Raw genomic sequence first — 17,432 nt, 5'->3', positions numbered from 1 at the left:
CGCTGGGCGGTGCGGACTTGGTGGGCCGAAAAGGCCTGTTTCCGCACTGTATCTGAAATATGAAAAATATGAAAAAAAATAATATCAGAGGTTAAGGGGGATATCCACATGTGTCTGGAAGTAGTTCCTGAATCAGGACAGATGGGGGAGCGGAATTAGGGAGTGCTGCCATTGCAACCGGAGGTAATCATAGGCCATCGGCATTGTGCCTCGGCAGGCTGAGGGAATTGTGGAAGAGCAGCACCATGCATGGGAGCTGGGGGAGGAGTGTTGGTATGGAATCAGTAAACACTGGCATTGTATCGAGTGGACAATCAGAGACTACTTCCAGGCTGCGGAACAAATCAGGGAGATTGACGTTATGTTTGGACAATCTAGCATTGTGTTGGGGGAGGATGAAATCGAGTAATGTTTTACAAGGGGAATTTGAGAGGGATCTTTTATGGGCGTTGGGAATGAAGGTTGATTAGTACTGGTGGGGAAGTCAGGGAACGGGGTTTTGGGGCCCTCATATCAGAAGGTTGTTGCAGTCTTGAGATCAGAGAGTGTTAAGATGCAACAATATGGAGGACAGAAATTGCAAGACTATAGGTACTCAATTTACCTGAAGGCTTTTAGTGTGGCATTTTGTAAGTAAATTCATGCTGTCTCTGAAGTGCCTAACAATAAACGACCTCAGGACAATATAATCCAAGGCATGGTGACCAGTGGCGGGAGGTACTTGGTTGAGTTTCTGTGTTAATGTATGTGACGCAGAAATGGGGAATAAAACAATTTATTCCAATCAAAACTATTTCCACTCACTAAGTGCTGAAGCTGCCAATGTGCTAGAGTCTGATTTCTACATTTTTCTCAATTTTGCCACAGGCAGAGTTCAGATCTTTTTCATTTTTTAGGGAAAGCAGGTTCAAAGGGTTGGGGGTGAATTGGAGAAAAAGGCTATGTAACCGACCAGAGTCAGTTTTAAAGTTATATGTTCTGTCCATATTATATCATTTTCAAATTAACGTAATTTACAGATGAATGCCAGAATGTGTAACAATGTAGAAAAAATAATTTAAATGTACAGGCTGAATTTCTGGTAGAATTAATATTAAGAAATTATAGCGCTCCTGTATAACTGATGAGGAGATGTGATTCTAGAACATAACTGGTTCCAATCAAAAATATGGACAGGCATTGATGATGATAAAGTTGACAGTAGGAGGCTTAGACTTGGGCCCAAGTTTTATATTGGAGAGAACATTACACAAAGGGCAAACAAAAATTATTCATTTGCATTCCTTCTGCTTTACCTATCTCATCAATTGTCCTTGCTCACACTGCCTCTTTCCAATCTTATCAATTTCTATTAATATATCACCTTTAGAGTTTGAATATTTACTTTACTGCCAGGCTAAAATACAATGTGGCTTGTTGACGGCCAGTCACTGAGAAATTTGATTTCACCATTATCACAGAGCAACAGCAACTTTTCATGCCTCTGCACCATTGAGATGGCAAGAATATAAATGAGTTTAAAATTATAATTAGGATGGGTACTATAAATGCAGCATGTCGTGACCACTGGTGAAATAAGATAAATAACTAATTCTTGCAGCTTACCATTACTCACCCATGACACATTATTCTCTAAAAACCTTTCAGATGCAAGTCATTGCGCACAAGAAGTTGGCATTATATTAAATGTGCAATCTTTAGTTAGCCAATGTTTTAAATCATCCTAAGAGACAGCACAGAACCTCTTAGGTATAAAAATATTTCTGTCATGATGATATGACTTACAATCTACTTTGCCATGAATGATTGAGAGAGAATAGTGCAACAACTCTGATTAGAAGTGCAACTAATATTACCTGTTTTTACAAATGATTGATATTTTTCTAACTAAAGCTAAGATATAATAGATTTCACGATTTCAAGATCAAGATCAATTTATTGTCACATGTACCAATTAAGGTACAGTGAAATTTGAGTTACCATACAGCCATACTAAGTGAAAAGCAACAAGACACTCAGCCACATCAAGTAAAATTTAACATAAACATCAACCACAGCGGATTCCACATTCCTCACTGTGATGGAAGGTAATAAAGTTCAATCAACTTCCTCTTTGTTCACCCACGGTCGGGGCTGCTGAACCATCCGCAGTCGCCGCAGCCGATGGTCTGATGTCCAAGCTCTCGTGCCGGCATGATCGAAACTCCCCTCGTCAGGACGGTTGAAACACTCTCCGCAGCATGGAGCTCCTGAGTCGGTCTCTTCTTACCAGAGACCGCGGGCTTCACGATGTTAAAGTCTACAGGCCCTGCGGTTGGAGCTCTCCACAGTCGATCCTCATCAAAGGATCACAGCTCCACGATGGTATGTCCGCGCCGCGCCCGCGGCTTGAAGCGCCGGGCTGGTCTCCAGGAACGGCCCTCAATGTTAGGCCGCAGAGGGGGGGACAATTGCATTTCCGTCGACATATAATGACATGTTGACATTTATGTTGTAGAAAAAATGTCTAAAACATTGTAAGAACATTAAAACACAAAGACCGACCTATCTTCAATTCATTTACCTATGGTTTGGACATAATGTTTGTTTTTTGTGAAAATATTCTTTGATCCTTAAGGATAACCTTGCAAAAATTCAAGAATATGTCCCTTTTCTTATCCTTTCGATTTTCTAACTTGGTGTTTCCTAGAGAATATTCCCACTTTGTTTCATCAATCCAGTTATCATTATGCCTTAAAGTGTATCTAGTGTCCTCAGTTCCTAATCACTTAGTCCCTGCCAATTTACCTGCTGTAGATAGATCTGTCCATGACAGATTGGCTGCACAATCCTTGTCGAGTCTGAGTTAAAGTTTTACACCAATGACATCCTTTATCATGTTGGTTGACAATATTATCCTCAGGGGTACTGGACTGCTGGAGATTTTCTTGAGCAACAATGCATTCACTGAACCTGGTGGAGTTGAAGGAGAACTGTACAGGCCTTGCTTTAAGGCATGCCTCTGTGTCAAATCCAGCCAACTGCTAATTCTTATTTGTCCGAATTATAGGCAAGTGACGCACACCTAAACAGGATGAAATTCAATTACTGGGCAGTGCTGTCTATAAAAGTAATCAAATCCAAATTAACCATTTAGAACAGAGATACATAGAGATACATAGAACAGCACAGCACAAGAACAGACCCATTGGTCCACAATGTCTGTGCTGAACATGATGCCAAGCCCATCACTTCTCTACCTGAATATAACCCATATCCCTCCATTCCCTGCATATCCATATGCCTGTCCAAAAGTCTTTTGAATGCCACTATCATTTCTGCTTTACCAACCATCCCCGGGCAGTGTGTTCCAGGCACTCACCACCTTTTATGTAAAAAAAAATGCCCTGCAAATCTCCTTTAAACATTGCCCCTCTCACTTTAAACCTATGCTCTCTAAAATCAGATTTTTCCATCCTGGGAAAAAAAGATTCTGACTGTCTACCCCATCAATGCCTCTCATAAGGGTTACTTCAAGTGAGAGAAGTCAATGTTTATACCATTGTGGTGTGTACTGTTCCTCCAATTTGCGCTGTGAATGAAGCCCAGCCTGAGGGGATTGCGGCATCACCAATAAAACCCATTAGTTTCCTTTCCCCTTGCGGAATGATTTCTGAAGTTATAAAAACACTTTAAGAAGTAAAGCAATAAAAGAATAAGGAGCTGTGCTCATTCTATCAACCTCACTTTCTGATTTATGTGTTCTTTCATAGCTACCTGTGCTTATGCGACTTGTTGGCAGATTTAGAAATCAAATTTCAGTAAAGGCATGCAGTTCACCTTATTCAGCTCCTTTTACCTGACCAGAATATCCTTTCATTTTATTACAGATGACGGGACATTTCTGCTGTAACTTTAATGTAGCCAACTATGCAATGTGCAAAGCAACATTCTCCTTTACACATCAAACCATATATTCAGTGACTGAAATTAGAATCTGCCAACAAAGAAAAATTAGACCATATTTCCAGCCAAAGATCTGAGGTAGAAATACTAAGGATTTGCATTCTGGCTCTTTAGAGATAGAGTTGCTAACCAAACAGAAGGAAGCCAATAACTTGGCTGTACCTCATATTCCTTTTTCAAAGAAGAGCAGGCAAATCTCTCATTATCCTGACTAATATTCAATACTTATTCAATACCCCCAGAACAAATCAATTACTTATTTGTCATTTTCTGCTTGTGACACTTTAATGTGAGCAAATTGACTGCTATATCTACAAAAATACAATTGGTTGAGAGAGGTTTGTTTACCTTGTTGATTCAAAAGACATGGTATAATAATTTGTCTTTATTTTTAGTATTGTTCTTTAGAATTGGCCTTGGGTTGCTATTTGCTTTTAAACAAAATAATGAATACTTCTGTGCATAATTCTTTGAATTACTGTAAGTGAAGCAATTGTTAACTTTTGCCGACATATTCGTTAAAAGAATGCGTAGCACAGTGACACAGCTGGTAGAGCTGCTTCCTCAACCAACTTCAATCCTGACTTTCGGTTCTCCCTGTGACTGCATGGGTTTCCTCTGGGTGCTCCAGTTTCCTCTCACATTTCAAAGACGTGCAGGTTTGTAGATTAATTGGCTGCTGTAAATTGCCCCTCGTGTGTAATGGGTGGATGAGAAAGTGGGACAACAGGGTTAGGGTGAATGGGTAATTGATGGTCAACATGGATTTGGTGGGCCGAATGGCCTGTTTCAGAAGTTCATGTTCACAAGTGATAGGAGCAGAATTAGGCCATTTGGCCCATCATGTCTACTCTGCCATTCAATCATGGCTGATCTATCTCTCCCTCCTAACCTCATTCTCCTGCCTTCTCCCCATAACCCCTGACACCCGTACTAATCAAATTTCCATGGTGGATCTCTAAGCTAAATTAATAGCAGAGAAAAATTACAAGGTTTAGATCACAGATAAAGTACTATATCAGAGATGCATGGTTCCTGACTTGCTCTGGAACTTGAGTGTGCATCCTGCTGATGTGTTAATGCAGTACTAAGTATGTGCTGCATTGTGAAAGTTGTTGCCCTTCAGATGGGATATTAAACTGAGACTCCATCTGCTGGTCTGGTGTCTGAAACATATTGTAAAGATCTTTTCAAAGGCAATGGCCCAGTGATCCTCCTTTGAACAACACTAAAATGATCAATGCCATTTGTCGACTTTGTGCTAAAAATACCTGAATCTGTACAAATTGTCCATATTTCATATTGAATCAAATGCAGAAATAATAATGAACTATTTCTAGTCAATGCTGAAAATAAGTTAAGTACAAGTTCTTTCTAAAGTACCGCATAATCCTTAATACATGGGTGAATTTATTGAACTATTGAACTGAAGTTGGTTTTAAATTAAAGATAGACACAAAATGCTGGAGTAACTCAGCAGTACAGGCAGCATCTCTGGAGAGAAGGAATGGGTGACATTTCAGGTTGAGACACTTCAAGGGTCTCAACCCGAAACGTCACCCATTCCTTCTCTCCAGAGATGCTTCCTGGCCCGCTGAATTACTCCAGCATTTTGTGTCTACCTTTGATTTAAACCAGCATCTGCAGTTCTTTCCTACACATTTTGGCTTTAAATGAGCACATTTTGTTCAAATCAGAAGTGATTTGGGGTTTCTAATTATGCAGTGGCATTAGATTTTGAATATTGGTCTATAGTTAAATACAAACAATTGGAGGAAGTTAGTGGATCAGACGGATTTGTAGGGGGGGGGGGGGTTAAGTGGTTTGTCAACGTTTTGAGTCAAGACCCTGCATCAGGACTGAGAGTGATGAGGGAAGATAACCAGTATAAAGAGGCGAGGAGCAAGGTGAGACAGGGGATGATAGGTGATGGTAGGACCAAGGAAGTGTGAAGGATGAAGGATGGATGAAGCCAACTTGAGGAGGGGAAGGGGTAGAATTATGAGAATCTTTCATTTAATTCAGTTAATAAAACATGGCGGCATGGATACTTTCATTCAAAAATTGATTTGAGAATTTTTGAAAATTGAAAAATTATTTGACAAACCTTCACGGTTATTTATACTTATTAAATTTTAAATTATTTATTTTTTATAATGGAATATTATTTTAAAGACTTCACTGAATGTTGACATATTGTTTACTCCTTGTTGCCTCCTGAATGGAATATCTTGCTAGGTTATTTCATAAAGCAGCTAAGAGCTAACAAGATTGATGTGTATCTTAAGCACTGGGTTAGATAAGTAAAAATACTTCCTTCTCTAAAGAATATCATTGATCAGGATGAGGGATTTTTACAGCAATCCAATGGTTCTCATTGCTCATTACCTTACTCAAGAATTATTTAATTACTTGAGGTTAAATTCAACTGCTTTGATGGAATTTGAACTAGGGTTTAATGGCTCCAGCCATCCGAATCTTGATCCAATAGCTCAATTGCAATATACTTTTGGGCAAAGTTTTCAGCAAATTTCAGGAGATAATCCAATTCAAATATTTACTTTTAAAGGACTAACCAGCATTTAGATAGCTCATTTCCTTGAGACATTCCAAAGCACCAAGTCCATTTTCACTGTGCAAATGCATTACTCGGTCCAATACAAATACTTTGCAATCAGCTTGACATCACAAATAGCAAATGCCGAAATAGATGCTTTGATTTTGGTGCCACTGACCACAGGAAGAATATCAAGTAGGATCCCAGCACACCTGTCTCTTTTCCACATGATTCTGAAAGATCTTCTAGAGAATCATTGCGAGATACAACACGGAAAAAAGCCCCTTCGGCCCACTCAATCTGTGCCGACCATCAATCACCCATTCACGCTAACCTACATTAATCTTTTGAAGACATAAAATGCTGGAGCAGTTCAGCGGGTCAGGCACCATCTCAGGAGAACTTGGATAGGTGACGTTTCGGGTAGGGACCCTCTTTCACACTGATTCTTCTTCAGGATCCTGACCCGAGACATCACCTGTCCATGTTCTCCTGAGATGCTGCCTAATCCACCAAGGCACTCCAGTACTCTGACTTTCTTTTGACAAGCAGCATCTGCAATTTCTTGTTGCCACATTAATCTTATGTTTTATTCTTCACAAATTCCCATCAGTTACCCCCAGATTCCAACACTCACCTACAGACTAGAGGCGATTTACATGACCAATTAACTTAACCTGAGTCAGCAGACTTCTCCTTGAACTGATGAATCACTGAGTCACTGCTCGCCCAATCTCCTAACCTTGCAGTGAAGTTTAAGCCACAGAGCATAGGTCTGCAGTTTGATTATATCTACAAGTTTATTCAGTCTGGTAAGAGTGTTAGCCTCCGAAGCAAATTGACGTAAGATTACCAACTGAGACAGATTTGGTCTCAGTGATTTCTTTTAGTGTAATTTGAAGATTTTTCTTTCACCATTGTAAGCTTTCAGCAGGGATCGTAAATGAAAAGGGCTTACACATCTTCTGTCGAATTGCTCACCCAGTAGGAGGTGGATCGAGGCAGACAGAGTCGGTTGCCTCTAATTGGACTTCCGAAGGGAAAAAAGAGAAGAAAAGAGCACTGTGCAGCCTTATTTAACAGCTGCATCGGTGAAGTTCAATAAGTTTGGTTTGGTGACTTCCATTTATACTTAACTAGGTAATTGCGTGTACATGAAAAAAGTACAGTCCATACCATTAAAAGTTATTCATATCTTTACTTATTCTTTCTTCCTTCAATGGACTCTCAGTTTTCAAATGTAATTATATGCAGAGCTTGTGAAACGATCCCAAAAATGAAAACATTAGCATTTAACAATGAAATCTGTTAATAAAGCATAAATTTGTCCTTGTTGAGACTTCAGAACAATGTTTGCCATCAATTATTGAATATCTGGAAATTCAGGTTCTTTTATCTTTTGTTTTATGTTGCCTTATGAGTTAGAACATTTATTTTTTTAATAACCAGGTGAATTTAAAATACCATGTGATTTTCATTGCAATTTTTGGTAAATAAGCAAGAAAAGTATAATTAATGCAATCAATTCAATAACCTTAGTTCACATTTCTTTTTAGTTTTATGCTAACCATAAAACCATTCAACATCTTTCCATTCAACATCTTTCCTTGAACCAGCAGGTAAAATGACTATAATTATGGCAAGACAGCAAAATAAAACAACGTACAAATTGGAGAAAATTGTTCCATTTTGTATATAAGTAAACAGGTTTAAGGTCAAAATCTTTAATTATCTAATATAACATCGTACTTTATGAACAGACAAAATAATACTAAACAGACACTATCATACTAGCGTACTACTGGTTGTAACTAATAAGTGTGAATGATTCACTGGTCTGTCAATGAATTGGACTTCACATTCACTGCAGTGAATAAAAACCAGCAGCATGCCATTAAGGCAGCGACAGTCCAGATTTATTATTGCAACAATGCTATTGTTATTACTTTTCTTTTTGTTTCTGTTAGCTCTTTTATATCTCTTTAATTAGCATGTTAATTTTTTTTTTCACAAGTCTTAATTTATAAAATGCTGCTGCTTTTAAGCTGCTATGCATCTATTATCAAAGTCAATAGAAGGATTGAAATCAGCTTTAGAACATGTCACACAGTAGAACAACTGCCTTAGGCAGATATTGTTCCTCAGCACAGGAGGTAATTATACCTAGCTTGAGGAATGATACTAATAGTGCAGTCCCTTCAATTTAATAAATACGTGTTATTTCATAAAAAAACAGGCTAATTATTTCACTAATACAGTTATGATAGTGCATGAGCTTTGTAGATGAAAGTGAAATTCCTATTATAAAAAACTTCCATGAAACACGTTGCTTGAGATGAATACACATTTTGCTGCTTGTAATCAGTAGCGGGAATTGGATGATATGGTGAGTTTGTGTAATGTACTTTGAACTCAAATCAATGGATTTAGAGCACAGAATGTACATCTGCTTTCTCTGGTGGCTGCAAGTATGCAAGGCAGAAGGTAATGACTGTAGGAAAGTAAATTTAACATTATTCTGCATTTCACTTATTATCTCTAACCTGGAATGTTGCATTCTCTAGCAATGACATCCCTCAGCTTAAACAAAAAAATAGAAGTTTAAGATTAAAATGGAAAATGGGCCTCGAGGAAATGGCACTATTCCTTTCTTCATGCTGCATTAAGGGAAACTTGATTTGTTTGCATAGGCAGCTTGCCAATGCAGTTTAAGTAAAGCTTGAGGATTTAACCTCTTCCTGATGACGTAAGATGGGTGTTGAGTTTGCTTGATCCACTGCTGCATGTCTAAAATATGCTGATGATCATATTTGGACGAATGTATCGTGAACTCTAAAATTTACACACCAAACAAATAAAGATCATTGTGTAAGGTGGAACTGCAGTTGCTAGTTTACACCAAAGATAGACACAAAATGCTGGAGAAACTCAGCGGGTCAGGCAGCATCTCTGGAGAAAAGGAATAGGTGATGTTTTGGGTCGAGACCCTTTATCAGACTAAGAGTCAGGGAGGCCACCTCCCTGACTGTCAGTCTAATGAATGGTCACAACCCAAAATATCACCTATTCCTTTTGTTCAGTGTTGCTGCCAGACCTGCTGAGTTTCTCCGTCATTTTGTTTCTCAATAAAGATCATTATAGTAAAAAGTAAGCTATAGCTTCCAATATATTCTAAACTGACTATAGTTTCTAACACATGCTCTTCATTAAATTACTTTTCTTGAGATAATTGCGAGCTAACTACATAATCAAAACTATTCGTCCCCATTTCTATTATAATCGTTCATTGGCAATATTAACAATTCCAGTTTGTTATAGCTTATGTTTATTCATACCACTCTCTTAATATAAGTTTTGTTCTTTAAGTACACTCAATGTGGAGACAGGAGTGAAATGTGCAATGCGTACATGTTTGCAATGCTATTATTTTCTATGCATTCTCCTTTGCACCATTTTGAAGTCAATGCAACTCTACATATAGCATTCTAACTTCAGGGAAGCAGGCCAATGTGTTAATAGCTTGTTTGACGGAATGTACAATGAAGCAAATGAGGAAGAGGTATTAAAAAAATAATTCTTTTCATTTCTTCCCACAGTACTCATTGTGGTTACTCTGGCTGTATGTTGGACACCATTGCAAATTCGACGGATCATGGCGGCTTCTAAGGCAAAATCAGATTGGACAATTTCATATTTCAGAGCTTTTGTAATCTTATTGCCTATCTCAGATACTTTCTTTTACCTTAGTTCAGTATTAAACCCACTGTTGTATAATCTGTCCTCGAGGCAGTTCCGAATGGTTTTCATGCAAATCCTGCGCTGTAAGCTTTCCCTGGTGCACCGCAACATGATGACATTGAGCAAACACCATACCATTCCCAAGGGCAGCACAGCTCAGTCAACAAAATCACTGCTCCCTGCCTCACTTAAAAATGTCCACCCACACCAGAAATCCAATCAGGATCTTCCAACTTCAATGCTGCAGGACATTGTCTTTGAGCTTGAACCAATGTCGTGTCAAAACTATGAGCCTAAAACAGAATCAATGGAATTCACTCCCGTTTCAAGGCCCAGACTGTGGAAAATTAACTCGGAGCAGCAATCACCAGAAAATACCTTGGAGCAACCGAATGGACTCAATGAAACTGTGATATGAAGCTTTTATAAGACATAAATACTTCAAATAAAACTTACAGAGAAGACTTTCAAAGTGCAGTCAGTGTTACTTTCAAGGATACAGTACCATGTAAAAATTCAATAAAGCAAATTAATGGAAAGCGTCTCTGTGGAATATTAATGTTCTTGGATGATGATCGTCGGTTATTAGTGACGCAAGCTGTGATAAGACAGCATATGAAATGCCAGCAGAAAAACAAAGTAGGATATTTCAGAACTCCCACAACTCTTTGCAAATGACTGTTTGAGTCATGACTCTTTGCAAAGTTTCCTTCACTTTATGAGTTTATGTTAAGAGTGTTGAAGTGAGCATTCCAACAGCAGCCAAGAGTTTTAAGCTTGCTCTGGGAGACATCGATGAGTTTCCTCTCCTCCTGGGGCGGGGTCCATTGCAGAGCGGAGTGTTACAACAGCTGATGCACACAGATCCCACCTTTCCAGGGGAACAGAATGATTGATAACCTGCAGACGTAATGAGGCAAGATGTAGAAGCAGCACAAGATTTCCGGTACATAACTCCTGGAAACAGAAAAATAGCAGGGGTAAGACAGATTGCAGTTTTATTGAGCAATATTGTGCATCCTACATTTGCTCTCTCGAATGCAAAGACAGAAAATCTTTGGCCATTTATCTAAAGAGTTAACATTCTGTTTCAGACTTGGAAATTGTGATACATTTAAAGAGGAATGTTCATCCCATTTATTTAAAAGCTTCTTACTGGGGATGAGAGCCATTCATCTCACTCACCCATTCACATCATTAGACTTTATGGCTTGCAGGAACAAGTGGGCTTCTCTGATCAAAAAACAAGGTGCTAGAACAACTCAACAGATCAAGCAACATCTACGGAAGGAAATCATTTCCTTTCATTGATGTTGCCTGGCATGCTAAGCTCATCCAGCAGTTTGTTTTCGGCTCAAGATTTCAGCATCTGCAGTCTGTTGTGTCTCCCTTGGGCTTCTACGACGTTCCTTTCACGGACTAATGACATCTGTCTCTTTTCTGAGGAGTAGGAAAGAGGCCACAATACTCAACAATGATCAGAACCATGACCCTAGAAACAGTCATTATTCCCAGAGGGATTATGGGCTGGTGAATTTTCAGTGCCATGGATTAATATTCCTATCCATAACAAATCATTAAATTTGTAAGTGTTCCTACCATCAGAAAATTTAAAAAAAACATATAAGTTCAACACAGGGATTACATGGTGGGAACTGTTTTCTGTTATAACTGCATTTGAACAACAGTTGAGATAAGAAAAAACATGTCAGTAGTTTAGTATAGTGAGTTTAATTTATAGACACAGCATGAAAATAGGCCTTTCGGCTCACCAAATCCACACCAACCAACAATCACCCGTTCTACACTAGTTCTATCCAACATACTAGGGGCAATTTACAGAAGCCAAATAACCTACAAACCTATCTGTCTTTGGAGTGTGGGAGGAAATGTGGAACGTGGGAGGAAACCAAAGCACCCAGAGAAAATCCAAGCAGTCACAACCTACAAACTCCATACAGACAGCTCCACTAGTCAGGATCAAACCCGAGTACCTGACGCTGTAAGATAGCAACACTACTGCTGCGCCACTGTGCCGCCCTAAAGTTATCAAGCTAATTTGAGATTTTGTTCATTAATAGATCAGTGTTTGGATCTAGCTTCCATCAAAATTCACAGCATGGTTTACAACTTTTTAATTGTTTTTCATGGCTTCATTAATTCCTCGTGAATGTACAGGCATGGAGTGGGAACAGCAAAGGGAAGGTTCCCTATCTCACCTCCCCCTACTGCTACCACCATGTACACAGAAATTCATTAATTAATTTTGAAATGAGTGAAGTAAATTCAAATTCAGAAAAAATACCCAGAATATAATACCCAGAGTATACCCAGAGTAAGAAATTCAACTCTTATCACCAATGGTATGCTCGTGTGAGTGCATCAGCCACTGTCAGAACTCATCTCAGTACAGCACCCTGCTAAATAAACTTAATGGAGCTGAACATAGCATTGTAGATGTATCCACACCTCAAGGTCTTCAGTGGTTCAAGGAGGTAGCTCACCATCATCTTCTCTAGGGATGGCCAATTAATAGCTATTTCAGCCTGCTAGTAATTGAATGAACATAGATAAAGAAACAAACAGAGTGAAGACACTGACTGGGCAATAGCCATGCTTCTTTTCATAGCTGGCAAAGTGCAGCTAATGTCTTCCATCAGAACTGGTAGTCTTGAAGGATCCGTTGGTATTCTCAGTGTCCACGATAGAGATGATTTACCACAGGACATCTCCAGGATGCGGCTGGGATGTGGTGCTGACTCAATGAACGCCATCAGAATCTGGCACTGGATGCTCGGAATCAGATTGACGGTGGGATTTGACCCATGGGGACAGGTGGATGTGCGCACAAGACAGGCGAAATGTGGAAAGCTGGAAACTCCAGGGGATGTTGGAGAGGTTTTGAGGGTGATTTAGAGAGTCAGGATGGATGCTTCATAATTGGTGGAGTGCCAGATCTTTGGTTGAGTGTGAGACTGTTAAGGGGGTGTCAGATAGTTGGGGTGGAGATGTCAAACTGATGGGGAGGGCAGCATATAAAATGGATGTGTAAAGGTGGCTTCCACTCCGAGTGTTATCAGACCGGTTTGCTTGGAATGTTAGACAGAGGTGGATGGAGGTATGAGACAGTTAGATGGGTGTCAGACAGTTTGGGGCAGGTTGTGGAGATGGGAGCTCAGATGACAGTTGGAATGTGTAAGACAGTGAGTGGGTATCAGGGAATTGATCAATGGAATGTGGGTCACAATTGCCTGCTATGTTTAAAAAAACTAAGGAAACATGTTGGAAAATGCTGCTGGCGACATTAGCAAGCATTGAAATTATTTTGGCAATGTTCCTTCACCTGGAGATCCCATAAGTCATTTCACTTGCTTCACCATAAATGCCCATTTGATTGATTGGTGGACATATGTCCTTTTGGAGGTTGAGTGCATTGACTGTATGAGTGATTGATGTATCCCAGTCCAATGTGCCCGGTGCAGTGGAAGCTATCAGGTGGTATATGTACTATTTCATATCCTGGTGGAAGCTACCAAAGGAGCTGAAAGATGTCAGGCCACGGGAATTTTGCAATTCTCAACTCAGGAATATTAGCTCACTAAGTAAATAAACCAACAACATTAGCTATTAACAATTTATATTGAAAACTTAAATAGAGTGCAATGAATCCCATGTTTAAGATGATTTCACCGAAGAAAATGGGCTTTGAGGAAGAAATAAACTATTTTCAAAGGGATAGCGATAGATTAGGTGAAAGGGCAAAAAAAGAGCAGGTGTATGAATTGTGAAGATGTGAGGATATTCACTTCAGTGGGGAGAACGGAGAAAGTAGTCAATGTTGGAATGCAAATAGATTTAGTGCTTTTTTCAAGAAATACAGAAAACACTAATGTTGTAATTATGAAAGGAAATAGCGTGGTGTTAAAAGATAACACAACTTGTGTCTACCTCCTAAGCAGTAAAGTGGTATGAAGGGGTTGTCCAGTGGTAAAGATAGTGTAAGATTAGTCTCTACTCACTGAAGACTAACAGAATTAGATATGATCTCCTTAACAAATATAGAATTATGAGAAAGGCTGACAGTTAACAGCTATTTAGTGGGTTTTAGATACTAGAATTGTGGATCAGAACACCAGGAGAGGAAGTCAGCCATTTAGTACTGTGATGTCGACACATTTATGTTCTTAAAGGGATTCTCTAATTCCAAAATTGCACAAGCTCATCCATGACTGGCTGTTTTCTCTTTTCTCCCCAGTCTATTCCCTCCCCAGATGCTGCTTGACCTGCTGAGTTCCTGCAGACTTTTGTGTTTTAATCGTGAATACCTGTATGTTTCAAATTGAGACCAATAGATCTGCTCACACTAAGAAAATCAAAGAAAATGGGAATTGGGCCGGAAAGCAACTGAGGAACAGGAACAATTTATATATTACTAATAGCACAACTGCTCAAGTGGCAGCATGATTCTACATCTCATGTTTTTATAATCAAAATGATGAGCATCTTATCCAACCGCATAAATAAAAATGAGCTGTTACAATTTATCTATCTAAACTTGAAAAGCACAAGTGACTGAAGTTGATAATCCAGGTGCAGAATTGCTGCGATATTGAAAATGAGATTTTTTTATAATTGGAATAAATGTTGCCGTTTCAAATAAATTATTCTTGCTGGTGAATAAAATATTCGATCCTTAAAAGCTTCCCCCAGGTTGCAAAAGGCAATGTGGCCAGAGATCATACAGATCTGGAATAGTTATTGTTTCACTTGTTTTCAAAACTCCAAGCATTAATAATAGAGGACCAAGAGCGGCCCATTAAGTTTCCTGAACATGGTTTAAATTTCCATTTACCCACCTTTGTTTCATGATTGATAATTTCCACAGCTAAGAAAAATGCATTGATCTTAGTCTTGAAAATTGTGATTGTCAAGCTGAGCGAATCTTAGGTGGCGGCTCAGCAATCGCAACACAGGAGGCCACAAGGAATTGTAGATGCTGCAACTTTGAGCAAAACAGAAAGCGCTGGAGTAACTCAGCGGGTCAGGCAACATCTCTCGTGGGAATGGATAAGTGACGTTTCAGGACTTCAGTCTGAAGAAAGATTCCCAACCCAACACATTCCCTATCTATTCCCTCCTGAGATGCTGCCTGACTCTTTGAGTTACTCCAGCATTTTATGTTTTACCGGTGGAGGCCATTGCACTCAACAGATCAATGCTGGCTCCTAGCAGGGCAACGCCACTAGGCTCATTCCCCCTCTCCTAATTTCCTTGTACCCCTGCAAGTTTTCACTCTCGTATATGCCCATTAACTCTCTTTTGATTCTTTCTGCAACTTAACTACGGTAAACAATAACTCAGAGTGACCACTAACAGAACTCTGAGAATCCGGAGCGCCAACCGGATGTTGGTTGAAAACCAACACAATCACAAGCAACACCTGGGATTTGGTGCAAACCTGAGTCACTGGAGATGTGAGCAGCAACACTACCTGCTGCGCTGCCATGCCTCACCTGCGGAATCACCACCAGGAAGTCCCAGATATTATTCGTTTTGATATGAATATAAAGCCCCTTTGGAATTGCTTCTTTGTAGGAGAAGATGAATCAACTGATTGAAGCCAATGATTATGTGTGAAATTTTGGAAAATTGACTGATGGTGAGTAGTGAAAGTTCTGCTCAAAGATTCACAGTGATTTGGCTTTGAATCACTTTAGATCCACTTCCTCATTAATTACGGTTTTAGTCTATTTACACTCTGCTCTTACCCGTGACTCACAAGTCAATGCCGTGAGCCATGGTGATGGACAATAGCTTTACATCCGCGGGAGCATCCTTCATATAAAAAGGTTGGTATGGAATATTGCTTTAGAGTGAAATTGTTAGCCATGTGTTAAGTTCCCAATAATTCTCTTAAAGAGTTGGAATCTGTAGAAACGTTGCTATTGCATGCTATCATTGGAGTCATAGAGTGATACTGTGTGGACACAGACCCATCGGCCCAACTTGCCCACACCGGCCAACATGTCCCAGCTACACTAGTCCCACCAGCCTGTGCTTGGTCCATATCCTTCCAAACTTGTCCTATCAATGTACCTGTCTAACTGTTTCTTAAACGTCAAGTCAAGTCAAGTTTATTTGTCACATACACATACACGATGTGCAGTGAAATGAAAGTGGCAATGCCAGCAGATTGTGCAAAAAAAGTTACAATTGCAGCATATAAATTAAAATGAAATCAGAAAAGGAAGAAGTGTTTAGTCCCTGGAGTTATAATAGTTAACAGTCCTGATGGCCTGTGGGAAGAAACTCCGTCTCATCCTCTCCGTTTTCACAGCATGACAGCGGAGGTGTTTGCCTGACCGTAGCAGCTGGAACAGTCCATTGCTGGGGTGGTAGGGGTCCCTCATAATCTTGCTTGCTCTTGATCTGCACCTCCTGATGTATAGGTCCTGCAGGGGGGCGAGTGTAGTTCCCATGGTGCGTTCTGCCGAACGCACTACTCTCTGCAGGGCCTTCCTGTCCTGGGCAGAGCAGTTCCCAAACCAGACTGTGATGTTGCCAGACAGGATGCTCTCTACAGCCCCAGAGTAGAAGCATTGAAGGATCCTCAGAGACACTCTGAATTTCCTCAGCTGTCTAAGGTGGTAACGGCACTGCTTTGCCTTACCCACCAGTGCGGCAATGTGTGTTGTCCATGTCAGATCCTCTTTGATGTGGACTCCCAGGTATTTAAAGCTGCTCACCCTATCCACAGTAGACCCACTTATTTCCAGTGGGGTAGTCCCAGCTTCAACTAGCAGTTTGCTAGCAGTCCCAGCTACTCTGGCAGTTTGTTCCATACACCCATCATCCTTTGTGTGAAAAAGTTACCCCTCAGATTCCTATTAAATTTTTCCCTTCACCTTAAACCTGTGTCCTCCATTGCTCTGTTTGAATTTTCTGACAATGAAAAGCTCATAATCTTTCAGTCAACAGTCCTGTTTTTTTTGTAAACAAAAAATATCCATCAGCCTTTAAAAGTCTAGTTTACAACATAGAACACAGAACGGTACAGCACAGGAACAGGCCCAAGTCCATGCCCAACATGATGCCAAGTTAAATTAATCTCCTCTGCCTGCACGCAATCTAATTTCCTGCATATTCATGTGCATATCTAAAAGTCTCTTAAATGCCTCTATCATGACTGCCT

At 39.8% G+C, this 17,432-nt stretch overlaps 2 protein-coding genes across 2 annotated transcripts in view; one reads left to right on the top strand and one right to left on the bottom strand.

Moving 5' to 3' along the window:
- Positions 1–10,769, top strand: part of gpr39 (G protein-coupled receptor 39) — a 69,372-nt gene extending 58,603 nt beyond the window's left edge. The window contains exon 3 of the mRNA XM_078403440.1: positions 10,099–10,769. Within this exon, the coding sequence (XP_078259566.1) occupies positions 10,099–10,658 (560 nt within the window). The 3' untranslated portion in view covers positions 10,659–10,769. The remainder of the gene's footprint in view (positions 1–10,098) is intronic.
- LOC144595785 (ly6/PLAUR domain-containing protein 1-like) overlaps positions 9,566–17,432 on the bottom strand; it is a 38,290-nt gene continuing 30,423 nt past the window's right edge. Inside the window, exon 3 of the mRNA XM_078403441.1 lies at positions 9,566–11,197. Coding sequence (XP_078259567.1) covers positions 10,965–11,197 — 233 coding nt within the window. The 3' untranslated portion in view covers positions 9,566–10,964. The remainder of the gene's footprint in view (positions 11,198–17,432) is intronic.

This window comes from Rhinoraja longicauda, chromosome 8, assembly GCF_053455715.1.
Source record: "Rhinoraja longicauda isolate Sanriku21f chromosome 8, sRhiLon1.1, whole genome shotgun sequence".
Lineage (NCBI taxonomy): Eukaryota > Metazoa > Chordata > Chondrichthyes > Rajiformes > Arhynchobatidae > Rhinoraja > Rhinoraja longicauda.
Note: the sequence above shows the minus strand (reverse complement) of the source record. Positions and strands in the feature narration are given on the sequence as shown.